The 20225-nt window shown below is 45.0% G+C and overlaps 1 protein-coding gene across 2 annotated transcripts in view; it reads left to right on the forward strand.

Annotated features, from left to right (window-relative positions):
* The window catches only part of NOL10 (nucleolar protein 10), an 87551-nt gene extending 69017 nt beyond the window's left edge, over positions 1-18534 (forward strand). For both annotated transcript variants that reach the window (XM_004274885.4, XM_033437442.2), the window contains 4 exons: positions 1519-1692; positions 1956-2203; positions 11711-11813; positions 17721-18534. In XM_004274885.4, coding sequence (XP_004274933.1) covers positions 1519-1692; positions 1956-2203; positions 11711-11813; positions 17721-17840 — 645 coding nt within the window. In that variant the 3' untranslated portion in view covers positions 17841-18534. The remainder of the gene's footprint in view (positions 1-1518; positions 1693-1955; positions 2204-11710; positions 11814-17720) is intronic.
* The last annotated feature ends 1691 nt before the right edge of the window (positions 18535-20225 follow it).

Here is a 20225-nt window from a genome sequence, read left to right on the forward strand (position 1 = left end):
TTTACCATCTGGCCTGATCAAAAATTGCTTTTTCAAATTTTGCCATTATCCTTGCATTATCAGACTGTTCACCACTCCTCAGTTGTCTGGAAATGTTCTTCCCAAATTTCTATCTGTTGAAAACTACCCGTCTTTTAAGCTTCCTCCCCGATGCATATCCCCTGTGAACCCTTCTGAGGTGTACCTTATTGGAATTACTTTTTACCTCTCTGCTCCTAGAGCACTTTCAACTCTGCCTAGCATCCTTTCTAAGGTGCCTTGTAGCATAGAGGTTGGTTTGTGTTTTGCTCATGAGGTTGTGAATGCCTTGGGATCAGGAACTAGAACTTACCTATCTTTGTTTCTTCCTTGAACCTAAATCTGTCTTGGAAATGATACTTAGGGAAGACTTCGATATATCTCAAATATATATTCAGTATATCATAGAATTTTAGTAAGGGTTTGTCAGGTTTTAGGTACATACAGGTAATAAACAGCCCAAGTTCCTTAATGTCTCGTGGTTTACCGATTTTTTGTGTAGCTCAGTTATACAACATTCTGAGCTCAACTACTTACAGCCTTATTTACTCCCAATAGTGGAGAAGCAGCCAGTAAAATAAAGTCTGTTAAGTAGAGCCATAGTTTACCACAAACAGGTTCATTTTTTCCAGCCTGTGCTCAGGCTGTTTACTTTACAAACCATGTTAAGCAGGTTAATTTATCTTGTTTCCAAGCCTAGTGCAGATAAGGAACAATAGGAGAGCCCTGAGTGTATAAGATTATCATCTGTTCAAGTGAACAGATAAATTTACAGTACATTCTAGAAAATGTTTCTGTTCAGAGTGGTATAAATAAAAGGGAATACAGTGTCAAGTCCTGAGCTATCCCGAATGGGTCTCAATAGTAAAGTTTTATTATGTCAAAATCGTAGTCTCACATTATATCCTTTGAGAACAATTAAATGGCCTAGGAGAAAAAGATCGATGAGGCTGTCCTATGAGGGAAGGAAATATCCCTCAGGTTTCCGAGTAACTCAGAGTCAGTAAACTTACACCACCAGCTCCCCACCTTGTTCATTCTGGACTTATGATTGACGCAACTTCCTCTACCAGTTTTAGAATATGAAGTTGAAAGTCTCACTAATTTTCATTCAGTATAGTAGCTATGCTTAAAAAGCCATGTTTCAAAAACATGTATTTTCTTGAAAAATGTTTTTGCATCAAAAAATGTTAATTGAAGGAAATTCTTTCTAACGTGTTAAGCATAAAGTTAGGCCAGAAGGCTCAGTCTCAGCTCACTGTGTGCATCGGCCAACTAATACATATTTTCTGTGAAATGGGTGAATCGAATTTGATTGTGGGTAAGAGATAAGCAGTTAGAAAGTTCTGGAAACTGATTCTTTTAACAATTTCATAATTTAATAAGTTGTGCTTTATGTAGCTTATTAATTTATTATTGAGTAAAATGTGTTTAAGCCATCTTTCTGGTCAGATTTTATTCCAGTATTAACTTTAAATTTTGACATTCTTTTTCTTACAGAGCCTTCCTAATATTCTCACCGATGATCGATTTAAAGTTATGTTTGAGAACCCTGACTTCCAAGTAGACGAAGAGAGTGAAGAATTTAGGCTTTTGAATCCACTTGTTTCCAAAATTAGTGAAAAAAGGAAGAAGAAACTAAGACTCTTAGAGCAACAGGAACTTCATGAAAAAGTAACGTACTCTTTATCATTTAGAATTTGCTCCTGTTTGTTTAAAATAAAGTTTTCTGTGTAGGTTGAAAGAGTCTTTGAACAAACTTGAGCTGTAATTTGTTTGACCTTCAGCTTAGGAATATATCTTATTTAATTAAAGATGTTTTTTCCGATGCATGCAAGGTCACGTACTCTGATGGGCTAATGCTATTTAAAAGAAAATAGTGGGTCAGTGTTTTGGGTTGGGGGAGAGGAGCTGCTTCTTACTATTTTTATTTTCAGGAAGAGGAGGAAGAACCGGAAGGAAAACCAAGTGATGCAGAAAGTTCTGAGAGTTCGGATGATGACAAAGACTGGGTTGCAGAGGTCAGGAAACAGCGCCGACTTCTCCAACAGGAGGAAAAAGTGAAGCGGCAGGAACGGCTCAGGGAGGACCGGCAGACAGTCCTCAAGCCCCAGTTTTATGAGATCAAAGCAGGCGAAGAATTCAGAAGCTTCAGAGATTCTGCCACAAAGCAGAAGCTGATGAAGTGAGTAGAACAGCCTTCAGTGAAGGTTCATCGAGTTGTCCCAGCCTTGCTTTTCTCCTTGCCCTAAAGGTGGCGTTTGGATCTTTGGAGTTAATGTGAGCGAAGCACCACAAGGCCTGAGGGGAAATACACTGGTCTTTACTGTGACTATTTTTAACAATTTTTTGAGGCATAGTTTACATACAATAAGGTGCAGGGTGTGGCCCCATGAGTATTGGTAAATATATACGTCGGAGCACTTTCATACTGCAGAAGCCACACTCTTAAATTACGGTGGTAATTAAGAGGTAACAACTTCTTTAACAGAAAGTTACTTTTAAAAGTTAGAATTTCAGTTATGTTTACCCTCATCGTAGTTTACCTGATTATTAAAAAGGTCACTTGGAAAATTTGCCAGGAATTTTAAGCCTTTTGTAGGAAAACTGAGAGATCAGAAAGAGTGGTGTTCTAGGATAGTCGAATACATAGAGACAGAAAGTAGAATGGTGGTTGCCAGCGGTTGAGGGGTGGGGAGACATTGCTTAATGAGATACAGAGTTTCAATTTAGAATGATAAGAAAGTTCTAGAAATGGACAGTGGTAATGGTTGCACAATAGTGTGAATATCCACTGAACTGTTCACTGAAAAATGGTTAACATGGTGATTTTTATGTTATATATATTTTACCACAATAAAAAAATCAACCTTAAAAGAAATGGTATTATTTAAACAGTTTCAGTTTTCAAGTGTCTAAGTAAGGAACTAGCTGGGTATGTAAGCCCAAAACGTGTATGAGCTCTAAGTCACCCAAGTCTCTGCTTTGAGAATTTCTAGGCTGAGTATTGATATACAGGACTTGGATCGATAGCCCATCAGAGTAGATGACCTTGTAAGAAGAGCCTAAAGGCCTGGGGAGCCAAGGAAAGCGGGGGAGGAGCAGGGCCCGAGCGAGACAGGTGAGGCATTAGGTCAGGGGCGGTACCAGCGCTACACCCTGTACTTCTCTAGCCCCCAACTTCCCGTTTTGAAAAATGTGGTTTTTCAGACGGAAGGAGGGGGAAAAGGTGGGGAAGATATTGACAGACAGGCTGACTTGTTTCTGGAATGGAGATGTGCCTGTTCGTCTTTATTTCAGCAGTTTCTCGCACATATCTGGGAAACCAAATGATGAGCAAACCCTTCAACTTAGATCCAGGAGCACCTAGAAATTCTGGTTCTGACTAACAAAAGAGACGTTGGTAGACAAAGAATCTAGTAATAGGCTTACTATCTTTTGAAGAAATTTTCTTTACCTACCAACCTCACTTTTTTTTTTCATAACAACTTTCTTGAAATGTAGGTTGTATAACATACAGGTCACGTACTTAAAGTGTGTAAGTCGTTGGTTTTTAGCCTATTCACAGGGTTCTGCAACCACCACCGCAGTCAGTTTTAAAACATTTTCATTGCCCCCAAACAAAATTCCTTACCCCGTTGGTATTCACCCCCATTTACCCCATCCCATCCCCGGGCATCCACTAATCTATTCTCTACCTCTGTAGATTTGCCTATTCTGACATTTCTTTTTTCCCTTAATGTTTGTTTATTTATTATTTGGCTGCGTCTGGTCTTAGTTGGGGCACGCGGGCTTCTCTCCAGTCGAGGTGCATGGGCTCCAGAGCATGGGGGCTCAGTAGTTGTGGTGCACAGGCTTAGTTGCCCCGTGGCATGTGGGATCTTAGTTCCCCGACGGGGGATCGAACCCACGTCCCCTGCGTTGGAAGGCAGATTCTTAACCACTGGACCACCAGGGAAGTCCCTGACATTTCATACAAATGGAATCATATAGTATGTGGTGTTTTGTCCAACGGCTTTTACTTGGCATGTTTTACATGTTCATCCGCATTGTAGTATGTGTCAGTACTTCATTAGTTTTTATTGCCAAATAATATTCCAGGATATGGATATACCACATTTTATTTATCCATTTATCAGTTGAAGGATATTTATGTTGTTTCCAGTTTTTGCCTATCACAGATAATGGTACTATGAACATATGTGTATGTGTTTGCGTGGACATATGTTTTCATTTCTCCCGGCTGCGTACCTAGGAGTGGGATTGTTGGTCCCATGGTATCGTTGTGTCTAACCTTCTGAGAAACTGCCGCACTGTTTTCCAAAGAGGCTTCTTCATTTTACCTTCCGTCAGCAGTATGTGCACCTCGCTTTTTATGCAGCTGTCATTCTTAGATTTTTATCTGGAGTCCTACTCAGAAGCAGAGGGAAGACTGCTTGTTTTCAGCATTCTGATTCCGTGGAGTGAATTTCTTTTTAGATTATCTGCTGTTTTTGTCTTGCATTATTTACCCCTAGCTCCTGGATCAGTACCTAGACCCGAGTAGGCACTTGATAAATCCTTGTGAGAGTGTGAATCTTCTATGCCTTGCCTACATGTCAGGCAACTCTGGAAGTTACCCTTTCAAGATCTGCTGAAAAAGAACTCATTTACCTGAAACCCAGGAAAATCTGGGAGCAGTTGTTTTCAGGGTAACCATGGTAACAGGAAGCCACAATTTGGGGGTGGGAGTCATGACTAAACTCACTGACATTCTTGCTTTGCCTGTGGGTTGTAGTAGGATATTAATGTAAAAAACAAAAGGGATGAAAATTTAGTATTTAATGATAAATAATAGCTAAGTTAATGCACTGCAGTTAAACGTTCTTACTAAGTTAAACGTCAATAAGTTAAACAGTTTTTTTGAGAAGAGGAGCTGTATGAGTGATGATACTTACACAAGCTTAAAAGCCAAATCAAGTTGCTTAAAGTAATGACCCTTTGGTGTGAACAGCCTGCAGTTGGCTGGCGTTTTGGCACATACTGCTTACTGAACTCTGGTCTTGACCGGATTATTCTGGCAAATTCTGAACTTGTAATATTTTAATGTTATTTAATGAAGCATTGAACCATTTATCCTTCAGACAGCTATAGTGATTCCTTATGTTTATTCTGTGAGTTACCACAAGGCGACCAACAAAACACAACATCAGAAGCAAGTGTATTATGTTTAAAAGTTCACTTGGACTTGCCCAACCGTAAAACCATTTCTATAAAGGGAAAAGTGAAGAGTGAATCCTGACCGGGTGCTTGAGTGAGTCCTTTGCTTGACGTAGTAACAAGGCTTTAGGTAAATGCACATGTCTGTCAGCACCTTTTCATATGCCTTCCAGTATGCTGCGCTTTGTTTGTGTGTCTGCTCATCCACCTGGCAGCCTCCCCACCCACCCATTCATCAGTCAGTCATTCATCGGGTGCCTCATGTGAGCAAAGTGCTATTCTAGGCCCGGGGGATGGAAAGGAAAAGCACAGCTCACATGCCCGTTGCATTCCCATTCTCGCTGACACTGTGAGCTGTTCAGAGGCCTGGGGAACGTGTACAAGGAAGAAAGAGGGTCAGTTTTTAGAGATTTGAGGGCATCTTTATTAGAGGTCCTATTAAAACTGGTCTCTTGAAAGAAAAAGATGAGCACGGAAAGCAGGGTGGGAAAGCTGGCATTCTAGGCTGAGGGAGCGGCGTGGAGGGAGGACTGCTGTGTGGAAGTGAGGGAAGCGCTCTCGTTGTGCAGCGAGAGCGCAGAGTGAGTGGCAGGGGCACAGCTGATGAGCCGGAGAGGCGTGTTAGGCCCCGACCCAGGTCCTGGCGGGCCAGGGAAGGGTTTGGGCTAAGATGAACGTGATCAGATCTGCTCAGCCCCTCCTCCCAACGATGGAAATACTTACACAGTAAAAGCAGTACATGTTTGTTGTAGAAAATAAAAACATAAGCGAAAAAGTCCCTATTTCCCAGAGACTGTTATGAAATACCGCAGTTTTAGAGAGAATGCAGGGAGAGACTGGGCCTGTGAGGTCAGCTCACACACTGCACAGCAGTCCTGGTGGGAAGTGACGAAAGCCTGAAGTGTGGGGTGGAGAGGAGCCTGAGTATTCATAAGTACGTCTAAGAATAAGACACACACACTACAGCACTGTTTGGTCACTAATTTAATGTCACAAGAGTCAGGGGTGACGTTGAAATGTCTAGCAATGTTGCCACCGAGATAAGGGATACAGAATGAAAAAACAAATTTAAGGCTAAAGTATTGAGCCGGGTGTTCAGCACATTAAGTCTGCAAGACCCAAATGTCTTCTTGGTAATGTCCAGCTGACAAATGGAAATGTAGGAGGTGGGCCAGAGACATTGGTTTAAGAGATACCAGCTTCATTGTGGGACTGAAACTGTGGCATAAAAAAGACTTCCCACCATTATGTAGAGGGAGATGAGGGCTAAGAGTGGAGCCCTTGGGAACAAGTATTTTTCTTGTGTCTATGATGAAAACCATACACCTCTCTGACAGCATACAAGTGCATGCAAAGTAACACATGTGATTTTAGCGGTGTTGGGAATATATCGCTAGGCTGGGGCTGAGAATTCTGATTTCGAGGGCTGGTAAAGGAGAATGTGGGCAGTAAACATTACTAAGGAGCTGCCCAAGAGGCGGGAGGAAAACGAAAGAGCCAAACATGGAGAGACTTTCACCGAGAGGGGCGTGGCTCGAATGTCAGGCGGAGCACGGGAGGCCCCGGAATGGAGATTGGAAAAAGGCCGTAGGAAGAGTGTCTTATTGCGATGAATTTCTCAGGATTGATGAATGAATGGGAGATAAAAGAATACTGTGAACAATTAGCATAGATGGTTCTCTCAAGACATTGGCAGTGAAAGGAAGGTATTCAGAGCCAGTAACTTGATAGGAAAGGGTTTCTAGGCTTGAGAGATGTGACTGATCAGGACGCAGAGAGGAGGGGGAGAGTGAAGAAGTGAGCGACTGGACTGAATTGGCAGAGCTAATTAGGTGAGCAGTCTGGAGTGCATGGGGCCAGGAGCACCAGTACATCTTCAGAGACAAGGGAGAGAAGTCAGGATGGGTGGAGATGATTGCGTTTCTAGGTAGAAAGATTGGGAGTTCACGCCAGCTGGCCGCCATCAGGAATGTGGGCACATCAGCCTCTTCAGTTACCTGGGGCAGCCTCGGTCTGCAGCGCGTGATGTAAATACTGGAGGTGTCTGTTGGTAAACCCCAGAGAAAGAGTCCTTGGGATAACTTTCTAAATTTCAGTAGTTGAGGGTGGCTCCTCTTCTTGGGTAATAAGTACTACATGCTAGGTGGCCCTTTCAGCCCAATTCATGAAAGCATTCTTTGAAGCACCTACCCTCTGGTAGGTCCTGGAAATTCAAAGATTTTTAAGACATTGTTTGCCTTTGACGACCTCATCTTCTTCACCAGCTACTTTAGTAGCTCTTGGTGAGCTGCTTATCATGTCTGCAAACTTATCCACTTTAAATAACTATGGCCAGTTTTTACTCTTCAGCTAATTTTCTTCACTGACTGTGGATAAGAACTAAAAGAACGCAGTCTCGTTTTTAATATAAACATTTTTAAAATCTAATTTTGAAAGCAGTTTAATTCCAAACTTTCACTTTAAAAAAAAGAGAATCTTTTATTACTCCAGTAATATGTGCTCCAGTAATACACGAGCATATTATCATTGTAATACTTAGGAACACAGGATGGAAGGTGAAAGTCTCTTCTTACCCACACTCCCTTCCTGAGGTCCTGCTCCGGGCGCCTTCTTAGGTTTCAGTCACTCCTGTATATGCACACACTCACGTGTACAGTTCTAGCTTTTCTGCCTTTGACATGAAAGGACTGCACTAACCTTGTTGCTGTTTCATGTGCTCTTTTCACTGAACAATAAGTTTTGAAATTTTTTCCTGGTAAATACATGGAGGTCTGCCTTATGGCTGCATAAATATTTCATGAAGGGCTTCCCTGGTGGCACAGTGGTTGGGAGTCCGCCTGCTGATGCAGGGGACACGGGTTCGTGCCCCGGTCCAGGAAGATCCCACATGCCGCGGAGCGGCTAGGCCCGTGAGCCGTGGCCGCTGAGCCTGCGCGTCCAGAGCCTGTGCTCCGCAACGGGAGAGGCCACAACAGTGAGAGGCCCGCATACCGCCAAAAAAAAAAACTTCATAAGATGGATGGGCCATGCTATCTAATTTTCGATGTTTAGATTGTTTCTTGTTTTTCTCTTCCTTTCTCACAGTTATAAATGTATACACATGCGCAAGAATTTCTTTAGACTGCCTTACCTAGTGATGGAATTTGCTGGACCGAAAGAGGTGTGTGATCAATTTGGCCAGATCGGCCTCCAGAAGGGCTTTGGGCCCTTTGCCCTCTTGCCAGGGTGCCTGTTTCCCCACACTTGCAACAACAGTGGATATCAGGGATCTTCTAAAATTTTAACTGAGCTGCACATTGAGATAACCGATCTCGTGGTTGCTTGAACTTGTATCTGCTGAGATAGAGGCTTTGAAGCCACGAGTGCAAACTGAAAGCACTGAAATAGTTTCTAGTAACCTTGACAGTGTATGTAAATATTTGTCAAAGTTATATATTTAAAACGAAGTACTTAAATTTTAAGTACTTCTGTTTCTCCATTCTCTTCTTACTCCCTTTGATGTAGACGGTGTGGGGTGATTCCTTTCTGTTAAGCTCATTTCGCTCTTCTCAACACTGTACTAAAGCAGGTGCCTTTAGGTATGTCTTCCAATCCCCTACCTCCCTTTCCTCACAGAGTGATTTAAAAACGCTGTGAAGGAGCATTATTTTTAATTAGTTTTAATTAAGGAAATAGATACTAGTGTGTGTGTGTTTTAAAGCTTCAAAGAAGTAAATCATTCAGCTGTCTTGGAGCATCTAATAAATATCTAATTTGATTTTTTTCCCCTTGTAGTGTATGCCCGTTTTTCTTCATGCTTTTAATGCAGCCGCACTGATCGTGTAGGTTCTTCCCCCCATACCCTCTCCATCCCATACTGAGTCATTCCTGTCACTTTCCACCTTCTGCAGCCCATGTCTGTCTTCTCAGCAGTCCCCGCAGATGTGGGGGAGTTTTGATCGTCTTGTGACCGGCAGGGGGGTACCTTCTCCCTAAACCTCTTAACTTCACCGTCAGTTACAAAGCAGCCAGAGGCCCGCGACCCGAAGCCTAGACAGGAGGAGGAGCAGGACGGAGGGCCGGCCAGCGCTGGGCGAACGGGAGCAGGACGGGCGGGGGTGCGGGGGTTCTGCCTTTTCCTCTAAGGTTACAGTAGACAGTTTTCAGGGGCCTGACTGCGTCTTCAATCCCCTCTGAGCGAATTCACACTTCGGGAATTCAGGCTTCGGGACTGGTGGTTCACAGCCGCTTTCCACACGCCGCCTTTAAAGGGAGGGAAGCGGGGCCTGCTTTACTGCAGGAGCCTCTGCCCTCGGCCCCCGCGTCTGATCCTGTGCCACGGCTCCTCCTGAAGCTCAGGGCTCTCCAAGCAGCCGAGGCAGAACAAGTTCCTGCAGGTGCCCGGCCAGGTACACGGAGAGGAGACCAGAGCTTCTCTGCCCTACCTGCAGGAAATAGGTCACCCTGAAAAGAGGAGTCATTTCCCACAGTTTACTTGAAAAGTCTTTTTCTTCCCAAATTAGTGTTCTCTGTGTACCACCTTGTCTCAGTGGCTCCATACTTACTCAGAATTCCTGTTACCTTTAAAATCTCAGCACTTGTAGCTCTGAAAGGAAAGAACAAAAGTGCAATGAAGGGTTGGAGGAATTTGCAGAGCTGACGTGAGTCACAGGTGCGCCGGAGTCAGTTTACACGTCACCCTTGAGTTCTGCTCAAGTGAAAAAAAGGCGAAACCAAACCTTAATTTCTCATTCAGTTTGTCATGTGGAAGCTTGTCATTTAGAATACTTAGTGGACACATTTCCTGAGCAAACCTTTATAAATCAGGCATGGTCTGACACACGCCTGGAAACCAGGAATTCTTCAGGTGGAGTCCTGGTTTTAGGCTTGAATCCTTCTGTGGCCTGGGGCAAGTCAGAGAACATCGTGCCTCCCTTTGTGCCATCTATAGAGGATAAACGCTTCTGTCTCAGGGATGTTGAAAGAATTAGTCTGTTAAGAACCTTGAAGATGAAAAGTACTTTAAAAGTGCTTCTTAATAACATTATTGCTTAGAAAACAGTGCCACTTTTATGCTAACCACGTTTACGTCTCAAATCATGTAAAGAAGGTATGTTTAGTACTAACTAGTAGTCATAAACTAGAGGTAGGGCTTTCAAAGGTGTAAACATCAAACATTGGCTTCAGAATTTCAAAGGAACATCATTTTGTCTAATGGATCATTTAGGAGCTGTGTTCTACTCAGTAATTAGTTACGAAGATCATATTTCAGGAAAAAGAAGACCCTTTCACACAGTGCACACACCCCCTTTTAAATTCAACCAAGTTTTTTCATATTAACTTTTAAAAAGGGTGCACAGTTTTAAGTTGGTGCAAGGAGGATTGGAAAGGGAAGTATATTTACTTTTTTTTGAGGAAGGAACCGAATAGAAGAGAAAACCATATTCTTGTTTTTTGTTCCCTCTCTTCTCCCCTCCTAGTTTCATCCCAGGGATATGAGGGTATTGCTTTTAGCCTTTTCTAGAAGGGCTAGAGCTAACTTTAAAACTTACTCAAAATGTCTATCTTTAGGGTTAATTCTGTTTTTTTTGCTCTAAACCAGCTTAACAATGATCTGATTTTATAATAATCCATTATTATAAGAACATTCAATGAAGTGTTGTATAACTGGTACAAAATTCAAATTTAACGTCTTGATTGTTGTAGCTGGCAGTCAGTTGCCGGGCACAGCAAACCATAACAGTGACAAAGATTATAAAAGGAGACCTTAGAAACATGATCAAGAAATAAAATGAATGAAATTTGGGCAAATTGTGTCAGAAAGGGTAATTCAGGTAAGAAATTGAAAGGAAAACACCTGGAGAAGTAGCAGTGAGTAGGGCTGGATCAGATAGAATTTACCCTCAGTGTAACTGCTCTTGTTCTCTCTGTGTAATCAGACGAGTATTCACGTTTCAAGTTGGTCATACGGAGGGTGGTGAGTGTGGTCCATGAGCTAAGACCGAGTGAAGGACAAATCAGAATTCTCATAGCACTTCTCTGTGGCTCGACCTGGAGAGCTGCCTTTGTGTTGAGGCCTTTGTAGAAGGTGAATGAGTTGCCGAGATGCTCACATACCTAACTCATGCGTGGATTACATATAAAATGCTGTAGCAGCGTAAGTGCCGCTGACTATTACGGTAAATTACAGGCTTCAGAAATATTGCTCCTTTGCCTTTTGGCTTCAGAAATGTGATTTAGTAAGATAAGTAGCAACCATTGAAATATGTGGAACCCCCACTTAAAATACTAAATTAGTGGGTGTTTGGGGCAGCCATTGTTTCTACTAGGGATCTGCTGAGTCTGAATAATGACGATTCTCTCCATTGATTGTATTAAACGAACGCCATTTTCTGTCTTTACTAAATTTGTGAAAGATCATTCTTCGTGTGATCAATTCTAATTAAAACTTGTTTCAAATGGTAAATCAAAACAAAATGCTAATTAATATGTCATTCTCTTAAATTTCCTGCAGTAAAACCCTTGAAGACCGGTTGAAACTCGAAGCGAAAAATGGGACATTGAGTGTATCGGACACCACGGTTGGCAGCAAACAGTTGACATTTACATTAAAGAAGGTAAGTTGCTTTTTAATGTTCTTTTTTAATTTACAGAAGCAAAACAGGCCTCCAGTAGTGTTGTGTGTGTGACCTCAGAGCTGCCTTCCCAGGCTTCTCCCCTGTTGAGGAGCTGTGCTCTCTTCAGGCATCTTTCCTGCAGCCAGGACGCGTCCTGGGCCGCAAGCACACGGCTTGGCCTCGGCAGAGCTGGCGTGTTTCTGGTGTCCTGAGGGAGACAGGGCCTCAGTGACCCCAGGCTTGGTACTGTTGGTGAGGAGCTGCCGTGTGGTTTCTGGGTGGCTGGACCACCTGAATAGGGCCTTCTGAAGCACAAGTCGTGGCCTCCTGTGGTATAATGGAATAGTTCAGGCTCACATGGACTGAAAGGAGATCAAGAACTGGTGAGTTCTGATGTGTTCATGGCAGTAAGATCAGCTTGTCCAGGGTAGGTAGTTTCTGTCGTAGTAGGTTATTCTAAACTGACTTATAACAGTCATTTCTTCAGCCGGCTTTGGTGATGCCTGGCACCGATTGAAGGAGGAATAAGCTGCTTTAAATATTTGCTGGGAACTCATGGGTGACGCTCTTGCCAAGTCTTGGCTCCCTGTGCACCGATGCCGAACACAAATACAGAGATTTGGAAGCTAAGAAGTGAAGAGGCTTTTTATTTTCTTTGCCAGGCAAAGGGAAGACACAATAGGCCAGCGCCTCAAGAACTGTGCCCCCGCTGCCCGGGGAGGTACAGGGATTCTTATAGGGGAGTTCGCAGTCCGAAGTGAGTGATAAGGGTCAAAATGGTGAAGGTCTTACATTCTTCTTCTTCTTGCATTATTTCAAGACAGTCCCCACTGGAGTCAGGCAACCAGGTAATTGGGTCCAGCAGCCCGGTGATTGGGTCTGTTAGTCTCTGGGTTATCGGTCTGTGACCTCCTTTCTGAAGTGCAAACGGCTACAAGGGGTGATTTGCTACAAGAGATTACAGGGGGAGCAAATACCAGGTGTAGAATGTAAATTACACAGGATTAGGGGTGACAGGTTAGCTTTGTGAAGGACAGATCTAACTACAGACACTACAGATTAGTAACAGTTAAAATAAAACTAGGATTGATTAACTCTTTCAGGCCAGGTTATGTTTCTTCTCTAGCCTGTTCACTGTTCCCTTTATTTTTCTTTGTTCTCAGGAGAGGGAAAACTTCATTTCTATTTTTGCTACATGGTTTTATTTGTCAATTTTTTTTTCTCATTTAGTCAATCTTCCTTAATATACATTGTCTCCAAGAGGGAAAGAGTGACAAAGACTCCGCCTCTGATTCTTTTTTAAAATTGAGTTCTAATCCACATATCATAAAATTCATCCTTTTAAAGTGTACGTACAGTTCAGAGGTTTTAGTGTATCACCAAGCTGGGTGTGCATTACCACTGTCTAAATCTGGAACGTCCTCATCGCCCCAGAAGGAAACCCCTTGTGCAATCACCCCGTACTCACATCTCCCCTGCCTAGGGGTTTGCCTGTCCCAGACACTGTGTGTAAATAGAATCATACAACATGTTTTCCTTTGCGACAAGCTTCTTTCGCCTTAGCATGTTTTAAAGATTACTCCATGTTGTAGCACGCGTAAGAACTTTATTCCTTTTCATGACTGGTATTTCATTGTGTGGATATACCACATTTTGCTTACCCTTTAATCTGTTGATGGACATTTGGGTTGGGTTTTTTGTTGTTGTTATTATGAACAATGCTGTCGTGAAAATTCAGGCCTGTGTTTCTGCATGGACTCTTGTTTTTATTGCTCCTGGGTATATACCTAGGAATGGAGCTGCTGAGCCTTATGATAACTGTTTAACCTTTTGAGGAACGGCTAGACTGTTTCCCAAAGCGGCGGCACCATTCTGCACTCCCACCCGCAGTGTATGACGGTTCCACTTCATCCCCTTCCTTGCCAACACTTGTTATTGTTCGTCCTTTTTATCGTTGCCATCCTAGTGGGTGTGAAGTGGTATCTCATTATGGTTTTGATTTACATTTTCCTGGTGACTAATGAGGGTAGAGCATCTTTTCATGGGCTTATTGGCCATTTGTATATTTTCTTTGGAGAACTGTCTGTTCACATCCTCTCCCATTCATCTCTGATTCTTTGACAGTTCTCTTGGTGTCATCAGGAGGCTTGGCAAATGATAAGGACACTTTTTTTCTTAGTTACCATCCATTATCCATTGTATTAGATACAATAAAAAGAAAAAGCAAAAGAAAAGAAGAAAAGTTGTTTTTTCCTTGTGGTGAGAACTCTTAGGATTTACTGTCTTAACAGCTTTCATGTAATATAATACAGCAGTGTTAGCTAACTGGAAGTTTGTATCTTTTGACCACCTTTCTCCAAGTCCCCCCTCCTCCCACCCCGCCTCAGAACATCTTTATTATAAGTGTAAGAAGCTTTTCAGTTAAATCTGCCTCCATTTAGAGCAAATTTGCACTCTTACACTTCTCATTTAAATAAGCCAAAACTGGCTCTGTGTTCAGATGAACTAACTGTGCCTGTACCTAGTTTCTTAGAAATTCTCTGTGTACCGTCAAACATTTCCCGATTCCCCCTGAAGTCCAAGAGGCCGAGGGGGCGTCAGGCGCACGGCAGCTGTGGGAGGACCTCAGGCTCGCGGCTGCCCTGGCCCTGCGCTCCCTCTGTGGCACGGAGTGAGCTTCAAGGAGGACGCATGCACACTCCTTTCCCACTTTTTCCCCTTAATTGGAAGGTACTGAGTTGAATATCAGGTTGTAATTCGTGGTAAAGTGAAAATAATATGGTTCTGATTTTCTTGGGTGTTTTTCCCCCTGAAAACAAAAGCAACACTGAGTAAAAAGTACTTAACACAGCCTCGTGGTTGGGTCCAGCAGAGGCTTGGAAACTGTTCGGGGGATGCATCAGTTGGTGTTTGGCTCGTGCCTGTTTTATCACTTGGCTAACAGAAGTTTAACTATTAAGTCTTAGTTTTACTTAAGAATATTTAGGGAATTGTTTGTATATTTGTTATACAGATCGTTTCATACTAGGGGTACAATACAGTCAGGTAAGATCTCGAGTTTCCCCAGTAGTTTCATATGTGAATCAAATTGAGGGAGAAAACCTATGCTTTAATATTACTTAAAATTGTGAGGTGGCAGAACTGGGACTAGGCCCCAGATCCTGTTTCAGACGCCCTGCAGTTCAGTCCCTCAGGGGCGCTGGGCCGCCGCTAGTGCCAGGGTGTGGGTTTGTGTTCATCCTCCCCTGCCTCTGTGACAGGGCTGCTGTGGCTGTAGGGGAGGGAGTCGGGACAGGAGCAAGGAGGGGAGTGAGCTAGTTGGCTCTTCGGTCATAGCAAATGGGTCACGTGGTGGCGACGTCTTCCAAATACAGCCTTTTTTCGGAAGGGGGCTGATGAGAGGTTTTTCTGGACAGGGGTTTGTCTGCAGGACGATCGCTGTTGCATACGAGCTCCTGCGTAGGCTCCTGCCTTGTGGGAACCAGTGGGCAGGGCCTCATGGAAAGGGGCTTTGCCACCGGACACATAAGGGAAGTCTACCACTGATGTCTGTATTAGAGACGCATAACAGCACCTGACTTAGAAGCCCCACCCAGAACACCTTGTTCATCTTTATTTTATTTTCCCAAAGTTATTTGGACAAGAAGCACTTTTTTTAGGGATACTTTTTTTAAAAAATAAATAAATTTATTTATTTATTTATTTTTGGCTGCGTTGGGTCTTTGTTGCTGCGCGCGGGCTTTCTCTAGTTGCAGCGAGCGGGGGCTACTCTTTGTTGCAGTGTGCGGGCTTCTCATCGCGGTGGCTTCTCTTGTTGTGCGGAGCCGGGCTCTAGGTGCACGAGCTTCAGTAGTTGCGGCACGCAGGCTCACTAGTTGTGACTCGCGGGCTCTAGAGCTCAGGCTCAGTAGTCGTGGCGCACGGGCTTAGTTGCTCCGCGGCACGTGGGATCTTCCTGGACCAGGGCTCGAACCTGTGTCCCCTGCACTGTCAGGTGGATTCTTAACCACTGTGCCATCAGGGAAGCCCCAGGGATACTTTTTAACATGCAAAACCAAATTCACTGATTCACAGGGGTCTTGATGACACCGTTATTTGGTCTGCTAGGGAGTATGCAGTTTCCCTCGGGGTTTCTGACTTTTCCGTTAACAAATGTGTATCAAATACCTGCTCTGTGCCATATTCTGGGGATGCACAGAACAAGGCAGATTTGGTCTTTGCCACCGCGTCCTCAGGCTATAGAGGGGGGTACACATACAGTCACATCACTGTAATGTGGGACGTGCTCCCAGGGAGGCCCGGGGCTGTGAGTGTCGGGCCTGGCCTGGACCATGGAGTGCGGGGCGGATGAGTGAGGGACAGGCTGGATCTTAGAGTCAAGTCAGAGCCTGGGTGGGGCAGGCAGGGTTCCAGGCGCGCTCGGGGATCTGAAGGCGCCTATGCGTGCGAAACAGCCATCTTGGGGAGGGGAACTGTGGCTTTGGGTGTAACTAGAAAGACGTGTAGAGTTGTCCTGTGGGGCCTGGTGAGTAGGTCATGTTCAATTTTAACCTCAATCCTAAGAGCCGTGGAAAGTTATTGAGAAGCTCTAGTTAGCAGAAGACTACATACTGTGTTTATTTTTAAAAAGTCCTGTGGCTGCAGGCTCCTCCCCTGCAGTGAGGGGCCCGTGGGGTGTGGACAGCACCCCGGCCTGGGACGGGGCCAAGGTAGAGCTAAGGGGAGGAGTACACAGGGCAGGCTTTATTGTGAAAAGCCTTTGCAAAAATGGTAATAGTCAGAAAAAGAAGTTAAATAATTATTCGGAATCTCTAAGAGTCTCCTAGAATAGGGGCGATTCATCTCTTTTTGGTCTTATAAATTGCTTTCCTTTCTCACGATTCCCTCACCTTCCAACTCTTTAAAGTATTGAATGATACCAGCTGGAAGTGAACACAGGGACTTTCTCTTCAAGACTAAAATACAAATAGTATTTTCAGGTGCATGGAAAATATAGGTCACAGGCAGGCAGGCTGCGTACGTAGGTGTCTATAAGGCAGTGCTTTTCAACCTTTAAAAATTTGTCCCTGCCACTGCTTTCACAGTTACCTTCTGTCAGTTCCACCGGCTAAGATTTTTTTTTTTTGAGCTTCATGGTTAGGAGTTTGTATTATCCAAACCACCAAAAATGTTTTTAAAACTCTATAGCTCTTACCTTCATTGCGGATTCTGCGTTGAAACTCCTCTCTTTTAAGAATTTCTGCTAAACGTAGTGAAACTGTTTGGAGGAGGTCTGGCTCTCGCCTGAGTGTTGAGAACGGTTCCTTTCAAGCAGCCCGCCTAGAACCCACGCACCTGTTCCAGCCATGAACTTGTGACTGATGTGTCTGCCGAGCCTTTATCAGCATTTAATGGTAGATCTCTGCCTTTCAAGGGGAGTTTGACTTTCTGGAAATAGCCAAAAACTCTTTGGAACCAGCTCTGGAGACTGAACGCTTAATCATGCGTGGGTTATTATACGCTTTCAGGACACAGAAGTACTTTTGTGTCTTTAAGACAGTCTGAGTAAACTAATGAGTGTCTCTGGCTTGTAAACGAAAGACAGTTCTACATGAGAAGTCGTGGACATCTTGAAAGCAATAGCGTCCTCTTAAAATGGGCTCTCCTGGGAGGGGCCGTGTTGTGTGGGGAGTTGGAAAGCCAGCCTCAGACTGTATGGTTTAGACCCGTGTGTCAAGGCCGTTCTCTTACCCAGGGGGTTAGGATTTCAGGTTTCACAGTGACCGTAAAGGTTGGCCCTCGTCCTGCTGTCCCTGCCGGAGCAGGGCAGTGATTGGTGGTTGTGCTGTTGGCGTTCTGATGGTCACAAAAAAATGGTGTTGGCCTTCCCTTTCTCTTTCTCTCTCCTCATTTAATCTTCTCTTTTAGTCGGAACAGCAGAAGAAGCAGCAGGAGGCTGCGAAACTGCACCGACAAGAGAGGAAGACCCTCCGCCGTTCAGCCGGCCACCTGAAGTCCAGGCCCCGGAGAGGACGGCCGTTCCACTGAGTCTGGAACCGACCCCACGTGTGGTTGGGAGGACCTTGCCTCCCCTACTTGACCATCGTTAGAGGGTGTTGTCTGCGCCGGGGACGCACGCTCCCGGAGCCCCGCGGAAACCCTCGCTGCGTCTGCAGGCGTCGACATCTGGCAGCCGGTCCCAGGCCTCTGGTCAGACTGCGGGGCTGCACCCGCTGGCCATGCGGTGCCCCCAGGGCTCCCCGAGAACATTGTCCCTTTCCCCGGTTTTAATCAAGTAAACGAGGTGGTTGTTTTTGAATATTGTGAAACGTGCACCGTGACGTGAGAGGTTCTCTTGTGCTGAAAACCAGGACTGACGGTCTTCCAGAAACTTTCTTGCACTGCCTGCCACCATCCGTGAATCAGCCACCCCGAGATGCCATTCCTGTCTTGCCCGACTTGGGAGCGTCGGTCGTGTTTATGTTTATGAGGCTATGCTGGTAGCTGTGTTGCTTGTTTATGTGTTAGTTTGGGATTTTTTAAAATATATTTTTATACCAAGAGAATATAAAGTAATGGTGATAACAGTCTAAAACAAGAAGTGGAAGCTACTGGATATTCTTTTAACTTGGCACAAGATGAAATACAGATTTTTTTTTATTATTCTGTTTCTTAAGTGTAATTAGAGACATACTGGCTGGAGAAAATGTTTATAAAAATAAATGCTTTCATTTGAACAGCTTCTTGGAGAGAGACCCATTCCTTGAGTTAATTTGAAAAATAACTTTGGTTTCCTTAGTTTTTTGTGTATGAATGTGATTTTGGAGATGCGTTTCTTTATGTACAACTGGGATAGTGACTCCTTGGGTTGTGAATGATAGAATCTAACTTGAAATGCCGTGAGCCAAAGGGCAAAGGCGTTAATTAACACAGCCAGGCTGTCGAGCCTTAGCGGGACACCTGGATCCAGGCCTTCCAGACTCAGGCCCGTCTGCCCTCCTTTCTTTTCTCCCTCCTGTTTCAACATTACTCCTGTTTGCTCAGGTCTCCCCTCTTCTCTTCCTACACCCCCTCCCCGTTATATCTCCGCTTCTGTGCAGACTGGCCTGCTCCCCCAGGCAGGGAACGGCATGGGTCACACTGTTACCTCTGTGGTCTGAGAGAGAGTAGGCACGCGCATGTGTGTGTGTCTGTATGTGTCTGTGTCTGTGTGTCTGTGTGTGTGTGTACGTACAGACACAGTCACCAGAAAGAGACTCTGGTTACACGGGCAGCCAACCCAACTTGTGTTGTGATACCAGAGGGTCCCGCACCTGTTTGGTACTTTCCTTTGTCAGCTCGTCCCCTAAGCTATTCACAGGGCTTCAGCTCTCTGTGGCTCGCTTTTCTGTCTCCCACGCTGCTGTCTTCAGGAGCTGGGAGTTTGAGAAGAACTTAAAGAAGGACACTGCCAGCTGGAGTTTTTCCCCAGGGCTTGAGGGTTGTGCTCCAGACCTGTTTCCTGGGGTCAGGCTCTTCCGTACATACACCTGGCCTTCCCGGGCCCCCCTTTTCCTTCTTCGGGGCCCTCCGTGTGACGTGGGGAGCCAGTACACCACGTGCCAGATTCCAGAAGCAGTGCTGCAGCTGGCAGAGGGGCCTCATTCGCCCTGTGAAGCTAGGGCTCATCTGAGTCCGGATGAGGATGGTGTGGACCCATTCTGGACGCTTGGGACGCTGGCAGCGGGGCCGGCCCGACCCAGGGTGGGGTCCCAGGCCTGTTGCTACCAGTTCCGTACCCACTGACCGTAACTTCTCTGAGTCTCGTTTCCTCCTGTAAGCGGGCCTGACGCTTCATTTCGGTGAGGAGCGAATGCGGCCCGTACGTGCACGAGCACCTCGCCGGGTTCAGGAGTGCTGGAGGAAGTGCTCGCTCAGCAGCCACGCCCCTCCCCTCTGCACACGCGCCCCTCTGAACTCAACACATTCTTTTTTTTTTTTACTTTTTTTTTTTATTCATTCATTTATTTATTTTTGGCTGTGTCGGGTCTTAGTCGTGGCGTGCGGGCTTCTCTCTAGTTGTGGCGTGCGGGCTCCAGAGCCCATGGGCTCCGTGGTTGTGGCATGCGGGCTTAGTTGCTCCGTGGCATGTGGGATCTTAGTTCCCTGGCCAGGGATTGAACCCACGTCCCCTGCATTGGAAGGTGGATTCTTAACCACTGGACCCCAGGGAAGTCCCTCAACGTATTCTTTAATATCAAGATTTTCCTAGAGCAAGGTGCCCCTCAGCTTTTGTTCTGAGGGAGTCCTGAAAGGGCAGATGGAGGGCCTGGGCTGAAGCTGTGAGGGACATTCGAGAAAAACTTGCTGGATAGATAGAAAGCTGCAGAGCGCATCCTCCAGGCACCGTGTTCCCCTAGCGACCCCTGAAACAGGCCCACCTCTTCAGGTGGC

This window comes from Orcinus orca, chromosome 13 (assembly GCF_937001465.1).
Source record: "Orcinus orca chromosome 13, mOrcOrc1.1, whole genome shotgun sequence".
Classification (NCBI taxonomy): domain Eukaryota; kingdom Metazoa; phylum Chordata; class Mammalia; order Artiodactyla; family Delphinidae; genus Orcinus; species Orcinus orca.